Source organism: Acomys russatus, chromosome 13 (assembly GCF_903995435.1).
Source record: "Acomys russatus chromosome 13, mAcoRus1.1, whole genome shotgun sequence".
Lineage (NCBI taxonomy): Eukaryota > Metazoa > Chordata > Mammalia > Rodentia > Muridae > Acomys > Acomys russatus.
This window is the reverse complement of record NC_067149.1, coordinates 62,242,970-62,263,525: the sequence shown is the minus strand read 5'-3', so window position 1 is coordinate 62,263,525 and position 20,556 is coordinate 62,242,970. Positions and strand designations below refer to the sequence as shown.

At 37.0% G+C, this 20,556-nt stretch overlaps 1 protein-coding gene across 1 annotated transcript in view; it reads right to left on the bottom strand.

Annotated features, from left to right (window-relative positions):
* Pik3c2g (phosphatidylinositol-4-phosphate 3-kinase catalytic subunit type 2 gamma) overlaps nt 1–20,556 on the bottom strand; it is a 297,903-nt gene that overhangs the window by 231,111 nt on the left and 46,236 nt on the right. The window contains exons 9-11 of the mRNA XM_051155525.1: nt 17,674–17,796; nt 11,885–11,918; nt 7,972–8,167 (exon numbers count right to left, since the gene is read on the bottom strand). Of these exons, the coding sequence (XP_051011482.1) occupies nt 7,972–8,167; nt 11,885–11,918; nt 17,674–17,796 (353 nt within the window). The remainder of the gene's footprint in view (nt 1–7,971; nt 8,168–11,884; nt 11,919–17,673; nt 17,797–20,556) is intronic.

Sequence of the window (20,556 nt, the reverse complement as noted above, 5' to 3'; positions counted from 1 at the left end):
GGAGAGCTTTTTCACACATTTGCTTAGGATGTTCCAGTAAATAAAAAGTTTTCTTTTTGATTTTTTTCTCCTACTATTTCTGTTGTAATGAGCTTGGGAGAGGCCTAGAAGAAAGCTCCCTGCTTTCTGGGCTGAGTGCACATATTTCTTTGCTGGTCGTGTTAACAGCTAAGCTTCTCTTGCTGTCCTTTGGGCCTTTTAAGCACAAGCTCATATTTGCTGCAAAGAGATAATTTGACTTCTTTCCCCAGTTGAGTCTGTTTTATTTTTCCCTTGCCTTATTTCTATGGTTATGATCACAACGTCATTTTTTTTTTAAGAGCTAAGAGTAGATATCTTTGCTTCTTTCCTGATTTTGGAGGAAATATTTCTAGATTTTTCCCCATTTAGAATGAGCTTAACAGTAGCTATTATGTATGTAGTCTTATTTATGTTGAGACATGACACTTCTTAGTGTCTTCAGAGCTTTTAAATCATAAAAGGTTATTCATTTTTTATTGGACTTTCCTCCATCTCTTGAGATGATCATGTGATTTTGGTTCTTAATCCCATTTCCATGCCTGACTACCTTTATCAATTTGTGTTTGTTGAAACAACTTTGGATTCCTGAACTAAAACCACCTTGACCATGTTGGCAGATCTTTGAAATATGTCATTGACTTCAGATTATAAGTATGTTTGTATGTATGTTCTTAAAGGCAGATGGCCCAAAGCCTTTATCCAGTTATATTTAATAGGATACAAAGTGACAGGTTTTTATGCATATGTTGTTGTAGTTGATAGTTCTCTGCTCCTCTCATTCATCTCACTGACCCTTCCTCATTTGTGTCCTTCTACTTTCCCCATTATTCTCTCTATTTTAATATCACAGGTGTTCTATTGCCCTCCCACTCCGGTTCCTTAAAACCTCTTTTCCTCTCACAGGCTTTTTTAGTTTTCTAACTGCTACCTCTACTTGCTCCCACCTGAACACACATACACATTCGGTGCAGGTGACAGATACTGATCTAATTCAGTTTTGCCAGCTCCATTTGTTGAATATTTTTTGTTTTCTTCCTTCCTTCCTTCCTTCCTTCCTTCCTTCCTTCCTTTCTTCCTTCTTTCCTTCCTTCCTTCCATCCTTCCTTCCTTCTATCCTTCTTTCTTATTAATATATCATTATGACATCTTTGTCAAAAACTAGGTGTCCATGCTGTGTAGGTTTGTTTTCCATTCTTTGATGTGCTACACTGATTACATGCCTTCTTTATCCTATAGCTATATTGTATATGTAGAACAAAGCTATGGCCTTGTTGTATAGTTTGAGGTCATGTATTGTAAAATTTCTGGCACTGCTTAGTATTGCTATGTCTTTGCTTTTATCTTTTGCATCCATGTTCAGGTACCTTGACTTGGAGTTTTTATTTTTCATTGTGTATTTATATCACATGTGACATTTAGGGCATTTCCTTCTAGTTTATAAAGAATGTCATTGGAAATTTGAAGAGGACTGTATTGAGCCTGTAGACTAATTTTGGTATTGACTATTTTCACAATATTGGTTCTGCCAATCTAGAAGCATATTTCTCTCTGTCTAGTGTCTTCATTATTATTTTTTTAGTATTTTAAAGTTTTAATCTCATTAATAAGGTTTATTTCTAGTTAATTTTTTCCTAATTAATCTCAGCAAATGCATCACTGCTATGTGTAAAAGCTATTGATTTTTTTAACCCATAACTTTACTGAAAATGATACGAGTCTGTAGAATATTTTAGTATACAACCACGACACATGTCATTTACAAATAGAGGTAATTGCCCATTTTTATATCTTTGTCTTTTTGTTTTAGCTAAGACTTCAAACAGTATCTTAAGTAATACTGGAGAGAGTAGGCACTCTTACCCATCCTTATTTTAGGTTTTTCCTTATTTGGTACAATGTTACTTTAAATCTGTAGTAGGTATTCTTCATTATATTGAGACCTGCTTGGTTTATTTATATTTTTTTCAGAATTTTTATCATAAAGGTATATTGCTCTTTGTCAAACATCTTTTCTGCATATCTCATGATGGTCAGGTGATTTCTGCCTTTAAGTTTTCTTATTTTGAGTTTACTATGTTTTTGACCTTGATCCATCAAAGTGATCTTGAATTCTGGTTGCTAGTATTTTGTTTAAAATTTTGCACCTATGTTCAACAGGAACCTTGACTTGTATTTGTATCATATGAATTTCTTCCTTTCTTATGTTTTGGAACAACTAGAGCAGGGTTGGCCTTATGCCTTTCTTCAATATTTGGTTGAATACATTGGTGAATTTGCATATTTTGGAGTTTTAATTTATAAAGAGACTTTTATTACTATTTCCACCTCATTGCTTATCATAGGTCTGTGTGAATTACTTATATCCTCTGGATTTAGTTGTGGCAGATCATATGCATTTAGAAATGTGTCTAATTCTTCCAAGTGATCCAGCATTTGGAACATACCTTTTTAAAGTAGTCCCTAATGGTCCTATGAGTTCCAATGAAGTCTACTCAAAGAAGTCCCTTGTCATCTGCTTTTCTTTTAGTGTGGCTAGAGATTTCTCAATATTGTTAATCTTTTCAGATATCCAGCCCACAGTCTGATTAGTTCTATGTACTTTCATTTGGTTTCTATTTCTTCACTCCCTTCCCCAGTCTCTATCGGTCTTTGCTGCTGTCTTCTGCAGTGTTAGAGTCAGTGCTTCACTGGCTTTGTGACAGGAATCTGGAAGAGATCCTTTCCCCATTTTTTATTTTGTGCACCAGCTTGAAGAGCTTTGGTGTTGGTTTTTATTTGAAGGTCGAACATAATTCTGCTCTGAATATGAAATTCAAGGGTTTGAATTGCCCCATATTTATGTCTGTTTTTCTTCCGAATCTAGCAGTGAATGAATGGAAAAACCTCTCAGGCCTCAGATTCTCCTTGGGATAGAAGATTCATTGATTCATAAATGTTAAAACTACTTAATGTAACACACACACACACACACACACACACACACACACACACACACATACACATGCGCACACAGTATTGATTATCTACTTAACCACAGTGTAGAAAAATAGGTGAGCTATTTTGTGAAGGTTATTATAACTTTTTTTTTAAGACTTGTTTTTCAGTTTAGTTTTGGCCACATAAAATGAAGATTGCATATATGCTTGGCAATAATTTCTATTCCAAAGTTATTGTCATGTGACAGATAGTATATTCCTTACTTTAAGCTTGTTACTTATATTGAAATATTATTCTATATTTATGCACATTTACCCACTGATCCTTCAGTTCCTGGGAGAGGAATATTGATACCATAATTTCAGTAGCTCCAAAAACCTCTCCCTGTATTTCTGTCAACATTTGACATTTATTTTGTCTTTTTTGACCAACTAAATATTTTATTAGCATGTTGTGAATTTATGTTATTAATATTTTAAAAACTTATAATTGATTTCTTAGTGTGTCCACAGTATACGTATTGCTCAACATGGTGATATAAAAAATTAAGATTATAAATATTATTTTGGTGACATTCATGAATGAGAGTCTGCTCACATGCCTTTTGATTACAAAGGTGACATGACATGGAGTCTTTGGGATTCCTCTGATGTGCCTCATAAGGTGTTAATTCTCAGTAAGAAGCAATTTCAGGTTACTAATGTGTTTAGAGTCTTTGTAATTAGAAATGTCAAAATATTTTCACATAAATATAATTCATTATATACTATACATTATTATGCATGTAATACATTTATGCATTAATTACACTGAATTCTAATTACTATAGCATGCTATGTATTGTATTTTGTGAATGAGTGAGGGGATTAAAATGTTTTTTGTTCTCTACCTAACTGAGGAACTATTGGCATTTGGTGGCTTTTAGAAGAGGAAGAGTCAATTTTCTTTAACTGTGTGGCCCCTGGGAAATGAACCATGCTTTCACAGCAGCATCCGTATCCAAGAGTATTTGGGGGGGATACACATTGCACTCCATGAGTTTAAACAAAAGAGAGAGCACTGAGTGTGGGTATACACACCTTTAATCCTAGCACTCTAGAGGCAGAGGCAGGTAGATCTATGCAAGTTCAAGGCCAAAAGCTAAACAGAGAGGGAGGGGGAGAGAAAAGAACAGAGAGAGAGAGAGAGAGAGACAGAGACAGAGACAGAGACAGAGAGAGAGACAGAGAGAGAGACAGAGAGAGAGACAGAGAGAGGGAGGAAGACCAAGAGAAATATGCAGAGCGAGACACAAACACACAGAGAGATAGAGACAGATACAAAGAGACAAATTGTTGAGAAGGACGAAGAGTGGTGCTTGGGCAGAGGTAGATCTGGAATGATTGGGATGGGGTGGATATGATTAAAATACATTGTATTAAATCTGAAGGTATTAATAGAATATTATTAAAATAATTTTCTTGGACTTCTTAACATAATCCCAACATATAATGTTGTTCTATATTGATCTTAATATCACTAGCGATGGTTCTTGATCAACCATTCTCCTACTTGCTATAATTATTCTGGACTGGTTTTTACTGGTTCTGGCTTTCTAGTTCAAGATCTAACACCCACTATAATATCTTCTTTGCTTCTGGAATCTCTCCTGTTTCACTTTCCTTTTACAATAAACCTTGTTCAGTTCCCAGCTCAGCTTACTCCTGACTTTTGCTGTCCTGACCCATGTAACTATTTCATAAATCAAGCATCACTTACAATTCTATTCAAAGAAGTTTATTAGGAACTTCCAATAAATCTTTATTGTACAGATATTGTAAAAGGCAAGTTTTGGAAAATTAATAATGTATAATTATGAACCTAAGTATTATGTGATATATGTATCCTTAGGCAGATAAACTTATAAAATCATTGAGACACATATATCTTCAATATGTAGCAAAGATGAGGTTAAGGAGAACTTTTATTCTATATTATGGCAGATTGGGGACAAATCTCAATGGAATTCATCTAAATTCAGCCAGAACTATTCAGCTAAGTCACTCACCTCACTACACTTCTGACCCTCATAGTATTAGAGAGTAGTCTGGCGTGTTATGTGGCTAAATGTGCAAGAAATTTGACAAGTTCAAGTTAATACCTAGACTACCAGTATGCAGTTTGCCATCATTTTATTAGAAGATTGTCTAGCCATGAATGAATGAGTGAATGAATGAATGAATGAATGATTGGTTTTTCAAGACAGGGTTTCTCTGTGTAGCCTTGGCTGTCCTGGACTTGCTCTGTAGACCAGGCTGGCCTCAAACTTACAGAGATCCTCCTGCCTCTGCCTCCCCAGTGCTGAGATTAAAGGTGTGTGTAATCATGCCAGGAAATTTCTTTTTTTTTTTAATTTTAGATTATCATTATTGTTTTTTTTAACATATGCACTTATTTTATTACACATGAATAAAACCAACTACATACAGCAGGGAGAACCATGAGACAATCATGAATTATATAAATGTTGCATTCCTAGTGATTTGGCTTTTTGTATTTGTCAAACTTGAAGTAAACATCTTTCCTAGCTTGTTGGGTCTAAATTTCTGAATGAAATTCAATATATATCACATCTCATCTCTATTAACTTAAGTTCTTTATTTTGATCTAAAAAGATCTTATCTCCTAACCAACTAAACTTGATTGAAAGACTAAACTATCTGGTCTTCAAGCCCTCTCAGAGACTTGAGAAGGAATAAAACTTAAATGCCTGAGTGAACCGGTAGTCCAGGTGAGCAGCTTCCAAACTGAAAAAATGACTGAGACAGTTTACTGCCTGAACAGTCACCCAACACTCTCTATAACATTGGAGCATCATCTTTGGCCTTCTAGCCCAATATCTCTGCCAGACATATTCGCAAGGCAGGAAATATTGAGGACTTGCTTACTCTGTCTTGGCAGAATTTGGCCTTCAACTCTGGCCAGGTAATTTCTTAAGAAATAAAAGTGTTGTGTCTTTTTCTGGGGTGAGCCTTCTGGTCTTGTCTTAAAATTTGTTCTTCTAGCGAATAAAAGATATACTTTTTTCACCAATAAGGGTTCTCACATGTTTATTATAATAGTTGTTTCGTAAAAAAAAAACCATTATTTTGTATCTGTAATTATATGTACATGTATACATAACTAGCTCCATGTAATGTTATATATGTTAAAATATGCTGAAACTATTTAGACTTTGCATTTGTAGAGACAAATGAATGAAAATTGAATAGATTTTCCTTATACAAATACACATTATGATCAAATATATAGTATACTTTCACTTCTATACATAGATATATTAATGTATAGAAGGACACATGCTACATATTTACTTATGTACATACAGAAATATATATGTATGTATGAGATATATAGACCTTTAGTTGTATTATCAAGATATAGGAAATTTCTACATGAACTAAAAGGAAGGTATATTTATTTATAACTAGAAAATTATAAGAAAATATTCATTAAAGTAGCATGCAATTACATAGCAATTTTTAAAAAGTCATCATAAAATTAAGACAGGAAATGAATGGTAGTTTCACTTGGTAGATTCCAAAGACATAAATGAGTTCTGTTTTTCCTCAGATTACACACGTTTTTTATATTTTACTAAAGAGAGCTATTTGTAAACAGCTTTCTATATATAGAGAGACACATTTTATTTTATATTAATTATATAATTATGTACACATTTTACTATGTGCGCACACACACACAGACACACACACAGACACACAGACACACACACACACACACACACACACACACACACACACACACACACACACACACAAGGCTCAAGGATCTTCCACGAAGAAGGGAAAGAAAGACTGCAGGAGTCAGAGGTGACCGATGAGATCATGACAAGTAAACTTTTTTTTCTGCATAGAAGAGGGTGGATGCACATTATGAATTCAGCAGTTGTGACTAAACGCACAAGACTTGCAAATGTTCAAGTTGGACAAAAATCCAAGATTGTAGAGTGTACATGTGCATGACACCCTCCCCTAGTCTAGTCACTGTTGGAGTTGATAGCTGCTGGGGAAGGGGAGTTGGTTTTCTTTAAGGGTGAGGCCCCAGGTAGGTTGACCACCCCCAGGAGGTGGCCACCACCCAGAAGCATATGGGCAGCACAGATTGGACTGCATGGACTTATAGAAAAGAAAAGGAAAACATAAAGTGGATGGTACAGAAAGGGGTGGCTCTGGGAAGAGTTGTAGAAGCAGGAGTGAGCACGATTATCACAATGTATGGAATCTTCAAAGAATTAGTAAAAAACAGGCCAAACTTAAAGCTATTTATTTTAACTATTAGTTGCTTCAGCTTTTTCTTTCCTTCAGGTGCCAAATGCTGTATGTTCATTAACAACTGATTTCATTAATTCTAATAAATTTAATCAATATCCTTTTTTATATGCAATCCATGAAGAATTTATATTATGCAAAGTTACTATCCATATGTTATTCTAGAAAATGCAACATAAATGCAGCCAACTTAAAACCCAAGGGTGTTCCATGAGTAATTGAGAGAATCAAAGAATCCACAGGGAACTCTTACATTTTTAAGGTACTAATTTTACAAAGCGCGTGTCCCACTCACAGCTTTAGAGGGGTCAGAGGTCTTAGCCTTCCTAATCCATAAATACTCTTAGTGCCTAGGCAGTATACACGTGCTTTCTTTTCCCCTCTATCCTTTTCATTGTTATTAATAACTTAAACTAAATAATGAAAAATAAAATTTTAGGAAATACACTAAACAGAATGAACACTCTATTTCATAAAGAAACACAGTATGTCGCCATTATCTTAATATGGCAAAGTGAAATTGAATACTTACCTGGAATTTAACTTTTCGAGAATGAGCTTAAGATGAAGAATAAATCTGCATCAGTTGATTTCCCAACATGTTATGGCATATTTGCTTCTTCAAGTGAGAACAGTGATAGTTATACTCAGGTGGGAATTGGGAAAATTCCTGGCTGCTCACCTGTGTGCCCACATCTCTGGAACATTGTGCAGGGTGCACACTGTGAAACTCAAGTGGGAATGGAGCCCAACGTGGATGCAGGAGGTGCCTCCAGGTGTGTGCACAGGCTGGAAATCTGTACAAAAGCTACTGCAGTACACTTCAATTAGCTGATAGATGGACCTTGATAGTTCAGCTGTCACTTTCTCTATGACGCCTAGGGGAGTAAAAGATAGAGATCAGGATGTCTGTGAAGGGTCGTATTTCTCATAAGCCATCAATTATTGCTTTGAAATCTTTTATAATGAAATTTAAATAAAATTTAATTAAAATGACCCTTACTAACTGAAGCCAATTAGCCATCTGGGCCTCTGGAGGCAGCCTGGCATAGCTGTTGGTAGATCATCAGTCTACACACTTCCATATCTTTGGCAGGACAGATTTTGAAAACATAGCCTTTTAGTTACAAATTGGAGCCTCTTTTTTTGATTAACCTGTCATGCTGATTGAATGAAATCTGCAATAAATCATCTTCTAGTGTATGAGTGTTTGAGAGTTAACATTAAGAAAAGGATTATATTTTCTAAATGGCTTATGATTACTTCAAACATCTGCTGAACACACATCGCCTATCTTGTGATGATACCATAAAGAGATTGCCACTATGAGCACCAGTTTTAACTGTCAACTTGGCACAACCTACAGTCACCTAAGGAAAGAGTCTCAGGGAGGAATTTCCTTTTGATGTTGGGTTGGCCTGAGGCACGCCTGTGGGGGTTGTCCTGATTGTTACCTAATGCAGGAAGACCGGGCCCATTTTGGGTGGGCTCCATTCCCTAGGCTGCGTGTTCTGAACTATATAGGAAGAGAGCTAGATGAGAGCAAGCAATGAAGGATCTATGCATGTTTCCCCTTCAGCTCTTGACTGTGGATGTGGTACCCTAAATCCCTGCTTTGACATTTCCTAAGTAATGGACTGCAACTTTGAGTTGAAAGCCAAATAAGCCCTTTTGTTTCTATGTTGCTTTTTGTTAGGATATGTTGTCATAGCCACATAAATGAAACAAATGCAGTGATAAAGAGAAAGGACTAACAAGCTGGTAATTTTCCTATAGAAGGAAAGGAATTGTTGAGGGGACAAAAGAGCATGCCTTAATCACAGCACTGGGAGGTGGAGGCAGGTGGATCGCTATGAGTTTGAGGCCAGCACAGTCTACAAAGCAAGTCCAGGATAGCCAAGGCTACACAGAGAAACTGTGTCAACAACAACAGCAACAACAACAACAACAGCGACAACAACAACAATGACAACAATTGATTTTTCTGAGTGTTTGCTGTGACGAGATTCAGGCACACTCCACGTCATGTCACTTGGCACAGTTGTTTATGGAAACATATGCAACTTCCTCTGAAGTTGCTTCTGATGCAAACATTGCACCTTGGTTTCTACTTGTCTTGAAAAGAAAATGGCAGGGAGAGCTAGCTCTCTTCTTGAATATTCTGCACCATTCCAGTGTTAGAATATGTGGGCTCCTAAGGATGGGAGCCAGCTTTGGCATGATGCTTCTTCCCACATCCTGTCCCCAGGCAGTTCTGCCCACAACTAAGCACTCTTTGTTGCTGCTCAACAATGCTATTATTCACTTAGTTATTCATAAATGCACACAAAATTTATGATAGACAAATTGTACTTATTTGCCTCATTTCTTAAATGGTGCACTTTTTTTTTTTTTTTTTTAACAGCCTGGGGGAAGATGAGCAAAGAGAAAAGGCTCTAATTAAATTTCTCTGAGAAATCAGCAGTGGGAATTAATGAAGCAGAAGCAAAAAGCATCATTATAATAATCTTAAAACAAGCCTTGTCAGATACTGGAGGACACCCAACAGGGATTATTTTTTTCTGAATCATAAGTGGCACATTTGGAAATTTCTAGAAGCATGTTGCTTCCTCTTTTCAAATGGTTCTGTTGGTTCTTTGGAGCAAGAAGCATAAACTTTCTGTCAGTAACTCCCAATCTTGAGAACACGTATCAGTGAGTGTCTAACACTACTGAGCTGTCCTCGGGTTTGTACTTTTGAGAACTTTAATTATTTTGACACTTATCACATTCTACTCTTTACTGTTCATGCAGAAAGACAGCTCTGAGTTATTATTTACTTCTGAGTGTGTGCTTAGTGATATGTCCTGCTGTAATCCCAGAACTCGGGATGAAGGATACACTTTGAATGTATGATTAATAGAGGCTGCGAACGTGGGTCAGTTAGCAAATACCTCCTATAAAGGCACGAAGTCCTGCGATTTGATCTCACCTCAAAGGCTAGACACAGGCGCTAGAGACATGGGTCAGTGGTAAAGACACTAGAAGTTCTGACAGAGGACAAGGGCCCAGTTCCCAGCACCGTCACGGCAACTCACTGTAGCCTGTAACTTCAGTTAAAAAGGATCCAGTGCCCTGGTTTGGCCTCTGTGGCCATCATCCACATCAACAATGCATACAGTCAAACACAGTAAATACAAATAAATAAATAAATAAATATTAAAAAATAACACTGTAGTTTGCAGCTGTGATTTCAGCACTGGGGCAGAAACAGGTAGCTTCCTGAAATTTGCTATGCAGTCAGCCAGGCCTAACTGGTAAGCTCTGGGTGTAGTGAGCAACCTCACCTCAAAAACATAATGAAGTGCGGCTAAAGAAGACAAGTGATGGTGACCTCTAGGCACTTGTGCATGTGCACATACCCTACACACACATGTGCATGTGCAAATACACTTGCACACACATGCATACACAACTTTCGAGGTTAGTTTTGTAGTCCCTGGAAAAAGATCAGAGTATTTCTGTGCCAAATATCATCTCCCTGTGCTAGTATCACAGCCTCAGCCACACACAACAAGGTGATTCAAGAGTCTTGGGTCCCAGAGCTCAGAAGTTAGATAACTGATGTTGGAAACTAGATATCTGATTGGAAAGTGCACTCTGCTCTGAAGCACATACTCCCACAGCCTCTCCTCAAAGAAGTAGGAAAGTCCCCCTCAGCTTGCAGTGTCACCATCCTGGGTCCTCTGTGAGCCCTGCTTTAGAACCCAGCCTTTTTGCCTGGTTTATCATCTGGTCTTTCAAATATAGCTTCAGTTTAAATTAGTCATTAGTTAATTATCATATTAATTAAATATATAAAAATTAACAAGTACTTAAAACATTTCCCTCATCGAGATCTAATACATAGTAAATTTGTTGCAGTATCTTGGGATGGTTAGAAAGATTTTTTTTCGAGGTAGGGTTTCTCTGTGTAACAGCCTTGGCTATCCTAGTTTCTGTGCAGGCCAGGCAGGCTATGAATTCACAGAGATGCTGCTGCCACTGCCTCCCCAGTGCTGGGATTAAATGGGTGTGCTGCCACGTCCAGTGTTTAAAAGGCCTCTTTAAAAAATTCTTTCTGTATGTAGTGGGACAAGTTGTTATTCTACTTCTAGGAAGGCAAAAGCAGGAAGATCTCTGGGAGTGCAAGGCTAGTCTGGTCAGTATAGTGATTTCCAGGCTGGCAGCAGGCTACATAGTGATATCAATTTCAAACCAAACCAAACCAAATCCAAACCTAAACCAACCAACCAACCAAACCAAAACAATAGCAACAGCAACAACAAAACCCCCTGTTCATTGTTAGGTATCTCTACTTTTCTCATTTTACTAAAAGCAACTAGAATAAAGGTTTAAATAACAGCAGTAGTTTTTTTTTTCTCTTGTAACTTCATCACTTCTATCAGTAGAAAGGGTCTTAAGGGTTTGAGTAAGCCATTTTCTCTTTGCATATGTGGGCATGTGTTAGCACAGTATTTAGAAGAGCAACTGGGAAAAAAAGGTGATGGAATTCTAAGACGTGTCCTTTGCTCCTTTTATTTTTTTCAGATGTTTGAGTGTATATTTTTCATTACCTTTATTTGAAGTCTCTGTCTTCTGAAGAAAATTCTGAAATAAAGAAGGAAAAAAGAAAGAAAGAAGTATTTGTGTTACTAATTCAGAAAACAATCAAAGTAGTAATACACTAAATCAACACACTATAATTTCTCTGGAATGAAAGAATGATGGAAATACATCTCAGTATTATTTCTCTGTGTTGCATATTAAACACTGAAACTCTATATTGTGTAATAAAAACCCTTCTGGATATTGCAATGGGGAATGCCAGTTATTAGATCTTTTAAAAGAGATTGCCCAAGTCGGCTGAGCCTTTCATTATTAAAGCACCCTGCAGACCTTGTTGAAGCTCTGTTCTCCTCTATGACGGGAACTAGTCTTCTGTTAGAACTGCATTTCAAGTGCTCTTTGTTCATTGCCTAGCTCTCATTAGTAGCAGGTGTGCAGACATAAGCTTTGGGAACCATCCTGAAGAGGATGAAGTGGGAAAAGAGCTGGATAGAGTCTCCCAATTGGTCTTATTTCTCTCCTTTTTAAAGAGTATTAATTGACTTGTAGTTGCACACGGAGGAAAATATACCAAGTCATATCACAAATCAAAACCACAATCTGAAATGTTATTGTTTTCATTCTTTATAATGTCATTTATATTTATGTCCACAACATAATGACTATATTTATGCCTTTCTTGGAAGTGTGGACTTCCTTAGCTGGCTTGGGGCTTGCTGGCTCTGAGTTCATTACCATTAAAACTATACATGATGAGTCACATATCCACTAAAAATATTTCAGTAGTAAGAAAAGTTCAAGTTTCCAATGAGATGAATTTTAATTGACACAAATTTGGAGAGATTTAAAACTAATTTTATTTTATATGTGGACTTTTGATACACTAACCATGCTTATCTCAAACCCCTGAACTCCTGCTATTCTCCTGCCTCAGCTCTTTCAACAGCTGGACAACAAGAGTGAATTACCATTCAAGTCATTTTTTTCTTTGATTACACATACTAAAGCTTGTTTGTAAGAAAGTTAGTTAACAAAAAAGCACATTTATTAAGCAAATAAACCAGAGAGTAGCTTTTTTCCTTTGTATCAAATAACTTCCATATGAGTCCCTTAGGGAGAGGTTTTTCTACTATGGTAAAGTCTAATTAAATTTGAATGTAACCTTTTGATTAAACAATGTCATTCTATGAGCCTCAGAAGCTGGTGTGTTGGGTAACTATTTCACTAGAATGTCGCTTCAAGCTCTGGTCCTAACAACTCCAGGTAATGTCTTCATTCCGTCCAGGTGGCCCAGACTATTTGAGCTGTTAGCTTGCCTTGACTAGAATTCAATTTACTCAGAAATGTAGACATGTATCATAAAATCACCATGACATCCACCTACAGCACGATAGGGAAGAACATATTTTCCACTATGTGCTGCAGTTTATGAAAATATATTAAATGAGTTTCTGAAATATAAATTGAAGGATAAAGATTGCTCCAATACTTAGTGGGAGTGTAGAACAGACTAGAAGTACATTTATGATTTAACTCTTCATTTTTCCAAAGTTTCACTTATTAGATACTTAATTACTTCCCTACATGCAGGAAATAGTATGTTGCAAGATGGCCAAAAGCTCAACCAAGGGAAAAAAAAAAAAAAGCAAAGCATCTCAAATTTGAGAGTTGCCAGCAGAGACTTGGACCCCTCAGTATTGGTTATTTTAGATTAGTAGTGGGTAAACAGATTGGTTTTGTTGACTTTTTATTGTAATTGGTTACTGCACAAACCCTGCAAAATGTCTTCAGTATTTTGTGCCAGCATTCGTTTATATGTAGGCTCACAATTAAGCTAGGATGAAAAATTGATGGGCAGGATAAGCGCATACAGAAGGGAAGCAATGAACTTTAAAAATCTATAAAAAATAAGTAGGATCTTAGGGTTGGGACGGAGATGAGTAAACTATTATTGATGTACTTTAGATAAAATAAAATTATCAGTTCTCCATTCTGCTCATACAAATCATTACCTTCATCAAAATAAAAGACTACTCACACCATTTAATGCAAAAACACACAAGGGAGGATCACAAAGCATAAAGCTAAGCACGTCTTGAGTTCATGGTGTTCCTAGGAAATAGCCCATTCCTCCAGGAAGGATTCACTTGGCTTCACCTCTACTGAGAAGTTGGGTATCATGGAGGAAAATTTTAATGGTTTTTTTTTCTTTTTTTGTCATTTTAGGAAATGACTCTTGGAATATCAGACACTTTGTCACTCCAAGAACTCTAAAAGCATGTGAAGTGCTGAAGAGATCTTGTTAAAAGCTGCCAGACTCCATTTGTTTAGAGACAGCCTAACTCCATACCAAAGGCCACCAACTGTGGGAAAATTTCCTGCCAGAGGGTCAAGCTGACCTTATACTAAGCTACACTTTGTCTGCATCCTTCAATGCATTATTCAATGGTGTAATAATTCATATATTGCTATCTACATACATGGTTATACTTTGGATGTACCCTAAACACTGCCAGGCACACTTTCAAGGTCAGCTAGATCTCCTTGTTAGCAAAATAACTTGAGTCAGAGCTGACTACCTTGTTCCACCATCCTCCCCTGTATGAGCTAATTGTGATTTTTCACCTTTAAATATGCATTACTACTTCCCCTCAAGGACAGGGTTCAGATCCTGAACTGGCTGCCTCTTCTGAGCTCAGAGACTAAAGCTTTCATTTCATGCTTCTGTGTCTGAAGTGAGTTTTCTAGGATTCGACCCTGAACCCAACAGTGCATCTTCATAAAAAAATTACTTTCCTCTCTGTTTGCCCCATTCCCTGTTTCTGCTGATCCAATAAGAGGTAGATATAAAAGTATTTTTTTAAAAAAGAAAGAGGTGGATATAAAAGTTGAGGTCCAGCCTAGTTGTCTCTGAGAAGACACACATCTAAACTTCCATAGCTGGTCTTCTGTGACAAAGGTCCATGTAGCCATACAGCTCCTAACTAATGGCCATAAGATGATGGAGCTTGTGGTACCTAAAGGTTCCATGCCTTGGGAGGTATGACTCAAGGACATGACCTTGGAAGGAAGACTCAACGCTACCATAGGAACCATCCCACCACCAGGTGCTAACAGTGACTCAAGTTCCACCAATGAAAACCAGAGAAGGCAATTAACTTACTACACTCTGGTTCAGCTAGGAGCTTGAAGGGCTTGGATCCCGATCACATTTGCAGCACTGTAAGATTATCCTATCTGTTATTATTCTAGGGGCTTGCAACATCTCCAAAATGTGATGACCGAAAGGACACAGATTATTTGTTGGGAGCTAATTCTCACTGGCTTGGTATTCTAGATTGACTCTATGTAGTGGAAGTGAAGGCACTTTTAATTATCAAGTTTACAGAAATATCTATTTTCAAAACATTTAGGTGGTATGATTTTCAAAACTATAGTATTGTTATTGTCCTGACACAGGGGAAAACAATACAATCAAATTAAATGTGGGCCCATAAAAATTCTCACCTAATTGTCATCTGTGAAGACTATACATTTTACTATCTATATGAATCAAGGTTAGAGATGACAAAGCTATTTCATTTGCTTCTATGCTAGAGTTGTGGCGGTAAGTGATGATTTACACAATCTAGAGATTAGATTCACAAGCCTGTGGGCATTCTTATGAAGGATTATCCGGAGGTTATTGTGGCCTTGGAGCACAGAGATTATCTTGACTGCATTAACTGAAGTGACAAATCCTACTTCAGATGATGTCAGTCCCTGGCTGGGACCCAGGATTCTGTAAACAGAGAGAGAGCTGAGCAACAACATGCATTCATGGCTCTCTTCTTCCTGACTTCAAAGGCAACATGGCCAGCTACTTCCAGCTCCTGATGCATCTGCTCCCCCGCCCCCCACTGGTGGACTGTTCTTTGAACTGTAAGCCCAAATAAACACATCCTTCCTTACTGTGCTTTTGTCATAGATTCCACCACAGACATAGAAAAGTAACTCAATAGATGGGAAAGTAAAAGGAGTGATTTCCTCTCTAAGGGAAACAAACACAAGTCATTCTTAAATGTTAAATTTGGGATTATTGGCTATCTGAAACATGGCTGGTTTTAATGCTTAGATGTTTTAGTTTCTGGCTGATCTTTACTTTTAGCACATTTGGTGATCTTTGTCTAAGACAACTTAGTATTGTTCACAGAATGCAAATAAATTATTTGTTTCTATTGTTTAATCATGAAACAACTTCTGATTAAAGCGAGACATAGCCATGCATTTAATGACTGACTTTGCATAGTCTCTCTGGTGCCAGCAACAATAAGCAGCCAGCATAATTATTTACATATTCAGTAAAGATGATTATGTACATTTGAAGTCAATCTTTTGAAAATTCCTTGACTAATGTATTTAAAAGGAATATAATCTTTGTTGCCTTTTCCATGCAGATGAAGAATTCATGTATTCATGTATTAATCCTCTGTCCCTAAACACCATGTGCAACAACTTTGAATAATAAAATGAACATGCTAATACCAAATTCATGGCAATGTAATGAGAAAGGGTTGAAGTAGAATAAAGTTATATTAAATGAGTAATACATGTTAAGTGTCAATTATCATAGTCTCTCTGTCATGCGGTTCAAGGACCCTGTGGTGAAATCTTTTCTAAATGTATTAAGTAGAACATTTCAGAAATAAACAATCCATAACGTTTAAGTTCTGCTGCATTCTGAGTAATATCATGGAAGGCCACCCTGTTCAATGTCTTACTACCTAGGGCAGATCGTCTTTTCGCTCCTGAGTCCACACAGTATGTGATACTTATCTACCAGTCACTTAGTCACAACAGAGTTACCAAATCAGTTGTCACGGCTTTGGAGTACTTGTGCTCAAGTAATCATATTCGACTTAATGACCTTAAAGAGTCAGAATAACGATGCTGGCAATTGTGCTATTTGTTATAGTACATTATGATGATGCTATATTTTATCATTTGAATTAATTTTTTATATGTCTATTATACAAATTGAGCTTTATCATAGGTAAACCTGTATAGAGTGAACATGATACATGGGATCTGTTAGTTCAGATGGAATTGTAGTATGCCTCTGAAGGAGGACGATCATGCTACTGTTACTGCTGCTGCTGCTGCTGCTGCTGCTAATGTTATTATCATCATTGTTACTGTTACATTTCTGTTTGTTCATTTGCTAAAGTAACAGACATGTGGTGAACCGATTTCATAAATATCGCTTTTGTCAGTACTCGCACTGGAAATTTTCCTGTTTTCTAATCATTTAAGAACTTCCATAATACTCTTCCCCCCACCCCAGATCCTTCAGAGTAGAAAATGGTGCAGGGTATAGTTTCCAGAGAATTCCCCCAGAGTTCACAGTATCAGTGTTTACCTCACAGTCAGTGAAAAAGCACATATGCAATCTACTGCCTTCTGGCTGCACACATAGGCACTCTATGCCAATGCAGGAGATCGCCATCACCAACTTACTCACACGTCTGCTAGAGCACTGTGCAGCAATCATCTGAGACACCCGAGGACACTCCACTTGGAAATTCTGAGGGAAGTCACAAACTTCCTGAGTACCAGAGAAGTAGAAACTGCCTCACAATTTGGGCCTTTTTGGATAAACAGGGCTGCCTGTACTCCTGAATAACTGAAATATACTGTGTGCTCACATCCAAACACACCTGTGTACACAGACATATGACTTCAAGTCAAAACCTCTCATTTCCTTTAATTGATTATTGAGTACAGATGTAATTATGTGGTAGCAATTGAATATATTTACCTGTGATTGTCTCTCCAGAGTTACTTTTAGTTCTTTTACTGCATCTGAAATTTGTTTGGTCTCAACACATCCCAGAACACTGCATATATTTTTAACTTCTTCAACAATATTGTTCACACGTGGCTGTAGATGACAAGATCTCATATCACTGTTTATTACAATTCATCTTCAGTTGACCTCCTTCTCATTTGAAGGAGTGGAATGGAAGGTGGTTAGTTGTTCTCACATCAAGTTTCCACTTAACTTCACATGACTACTTTACCAACTAACTGAAATTTAATTTAACATTAATTAAAATAAAATGAGAGACAGAAGAAAAGAGGATGAGATAGAGGAGGAGGAGCAGGAGGAGGAGGAAGAGGAGGAGGAGAAGGAAGAGGAGGAGGAGGAAGACGAGGAAGAGGAGGAGGAATTAGAGGAGGAAGAGGAGGAGGAGCAGGAGGAAGAGGAGGAGCAGGAGGAGAAAGTGTTAGAACATGCTCAAGAGAATGACCCACGATGAACAAAGCTTCGGGAATTGAGAGAGGCTCCAGGAAAGAAGGCAGAGGACCTTTTCCTCAGGTGCATTTTGTTCCTTGCATTGTTGTTGGCCTTGATCTCATTCTTCCTGTGACAAACATTTCCACTCAATTTATAAGACATGGTTATTCTTATTGGATGTCAGATCATAGCTATAGAACCCAATCTTGTCAGTATACAGTACGTCTGGACATGACCTTCAGCCTTGCTTTTGTGCCTTACCAGATATAATCTATAGTACCTATCAGCCAATTGTGTTTTAATTGCTCTGTCCTGAGAAAGTTCTGGAAAAGGGCTGTTCTGTTAATAGTTAGTATGTGCTTACTTGCATTTATTTACATGTTTATCCGATCATGTTTCACTGAACTCATGTGGCCTTCCTTGGATCATCGCTTTCTTTGTTTCATTTCTGTCTAAAAGCGCATTGAGACTGAAGTAACCTTGCCTACAACATTAGACTGTAGCCTGTCCCATTCTTTCAGGTCCTCAGATCTCATGTCCAGCAGACAAGATCTGCATGCATCGACAAAAGTCACCAGGAGGAGAAATAAACTAGGAGGGTAAATCAGGATTCACAAAATAAAAATACTCAAACCTGCTTAGTCTGGAATGTTTTCCTAACAAAACATCAAGTAAATTTTACATTCATGAGGTTTTTCTTCATTAATAGGACAATATTTCACCTCTTTACTGGAAGAGAAAACTACTTTTTAATGCCTTCCTACTACGATTTAAGAGGTTTTAAAATAAACACTGAAAATAAATTTGGGGAGAATAATTAATGAATATCACAGAAGACAACAACATAGACATTCAACAAACATCAACAGACCTGACTAATGAGGAAAAATAAGAGGCAGTTACTTAGGAAAAACTTGTTTTAAGTCTTTCATGAACTAAAAATATGCAGCTGTTCATTATCGCCCGGAGAAAGAGAAATCTATGAGTAAACCCTGTGGGTAAGAATCAGCTGCTTCATTAGTATTTGGCTCATTACAAGTGGACGTGCTGAGGATGATGTGGGTAACAGAATCCTTACTTGGTTAATACAGTCAATCAAAAGACACACTTTTCTAGTAACTAGAGAGTAAAGGATGCATTTTTTGTTCACACTGTCAATTCTGGGTTGTAATTTGGACTATCACATTAGGTCAGGACTTGACAAACTGCATTGCTCCAATAGAAGACCATCCCCCTAATAATAGGAAGGCAATACACTCAGTGAGGTCAGCCCAGCTCTATGAGGTTTCATGTTAAGCCCACAATCATCATGCCAGTGTTTACTTCCATATGCCCAGCCAATGTCTCCTCTACAGTAGGAATCATAGCAATCAACTACAAGGTTGCTATCAAAATTAAATGAGATAAAATATAAAAAATAAGTGAAAAAATTTAATGTTAATTTTTGAGCCGCTCACATATGTTTTGGACTATAAAAGAAATCAAACTTTATCTATTATGCATAGATAGCTAATGAAGTGAGGACAAAAAAGTCGTGATTATTATGTACATATAAGGTGGTGTTTTCTCATTTGTGTACTAGAAAGATCCCAGTGATATAAACTCATTAAAGTGCATAAATATTATAAATTAAAATGAAAATCCTGAATCATCTTGGGTCTCAGGAGATGTGGGAGCTAGTTTACACTGTACGAGTCTGGCAGTATGTCTTATTATTTTCTATAATCTATGCATCTCATTTCGTAGTCTGAAAGATAAATATATTAACTGTAGTCACAAGTCACTGACATTGCTAGAACATGTTAAGTAAAATAATGCAACCATAAAAATAACTTGGTGATGATTTGATATGATTAGAAAGGCTGGATTTCAGATGAATCCAAATTTCATTCTTGGGAAATAAAGAGAGAAGTATCATTTTAGTGGCTGAAAAGATGGTAGAGTGCTCAGAATGCTGTTTTCCTGCTCACAGCTGTTATTTGAAAAACCAATAACCACCATGAGTTGACTGACACTCTGCCTGCTACTACAGTGGCTGGTAGCCTCTCAAACCATGAGCCACAATAAACCCTCTGCCTTAGGTTGTTTCTTGCCAAGCTGCCAGTTACAGTTACAGGAAAATAACTATTTCAGAGGTTGTCACTCTGTGGACTCAGGTAGAAGTATCTGATGTGGACACACTTTCCAACCATGCTCCAACATATATGTATATATGTATGCATTATATATATGTATATATATATCTGCACTCATACACTCATGTACATATACACATTTGTATACACATATGTGTATACAAAACACATGTAGATGCATACATACATACACACACACACACACACACACACACACACAAATGCAATGGTTACAGAGAAATTTTGTTTTAAATGGCTGAATTCTATG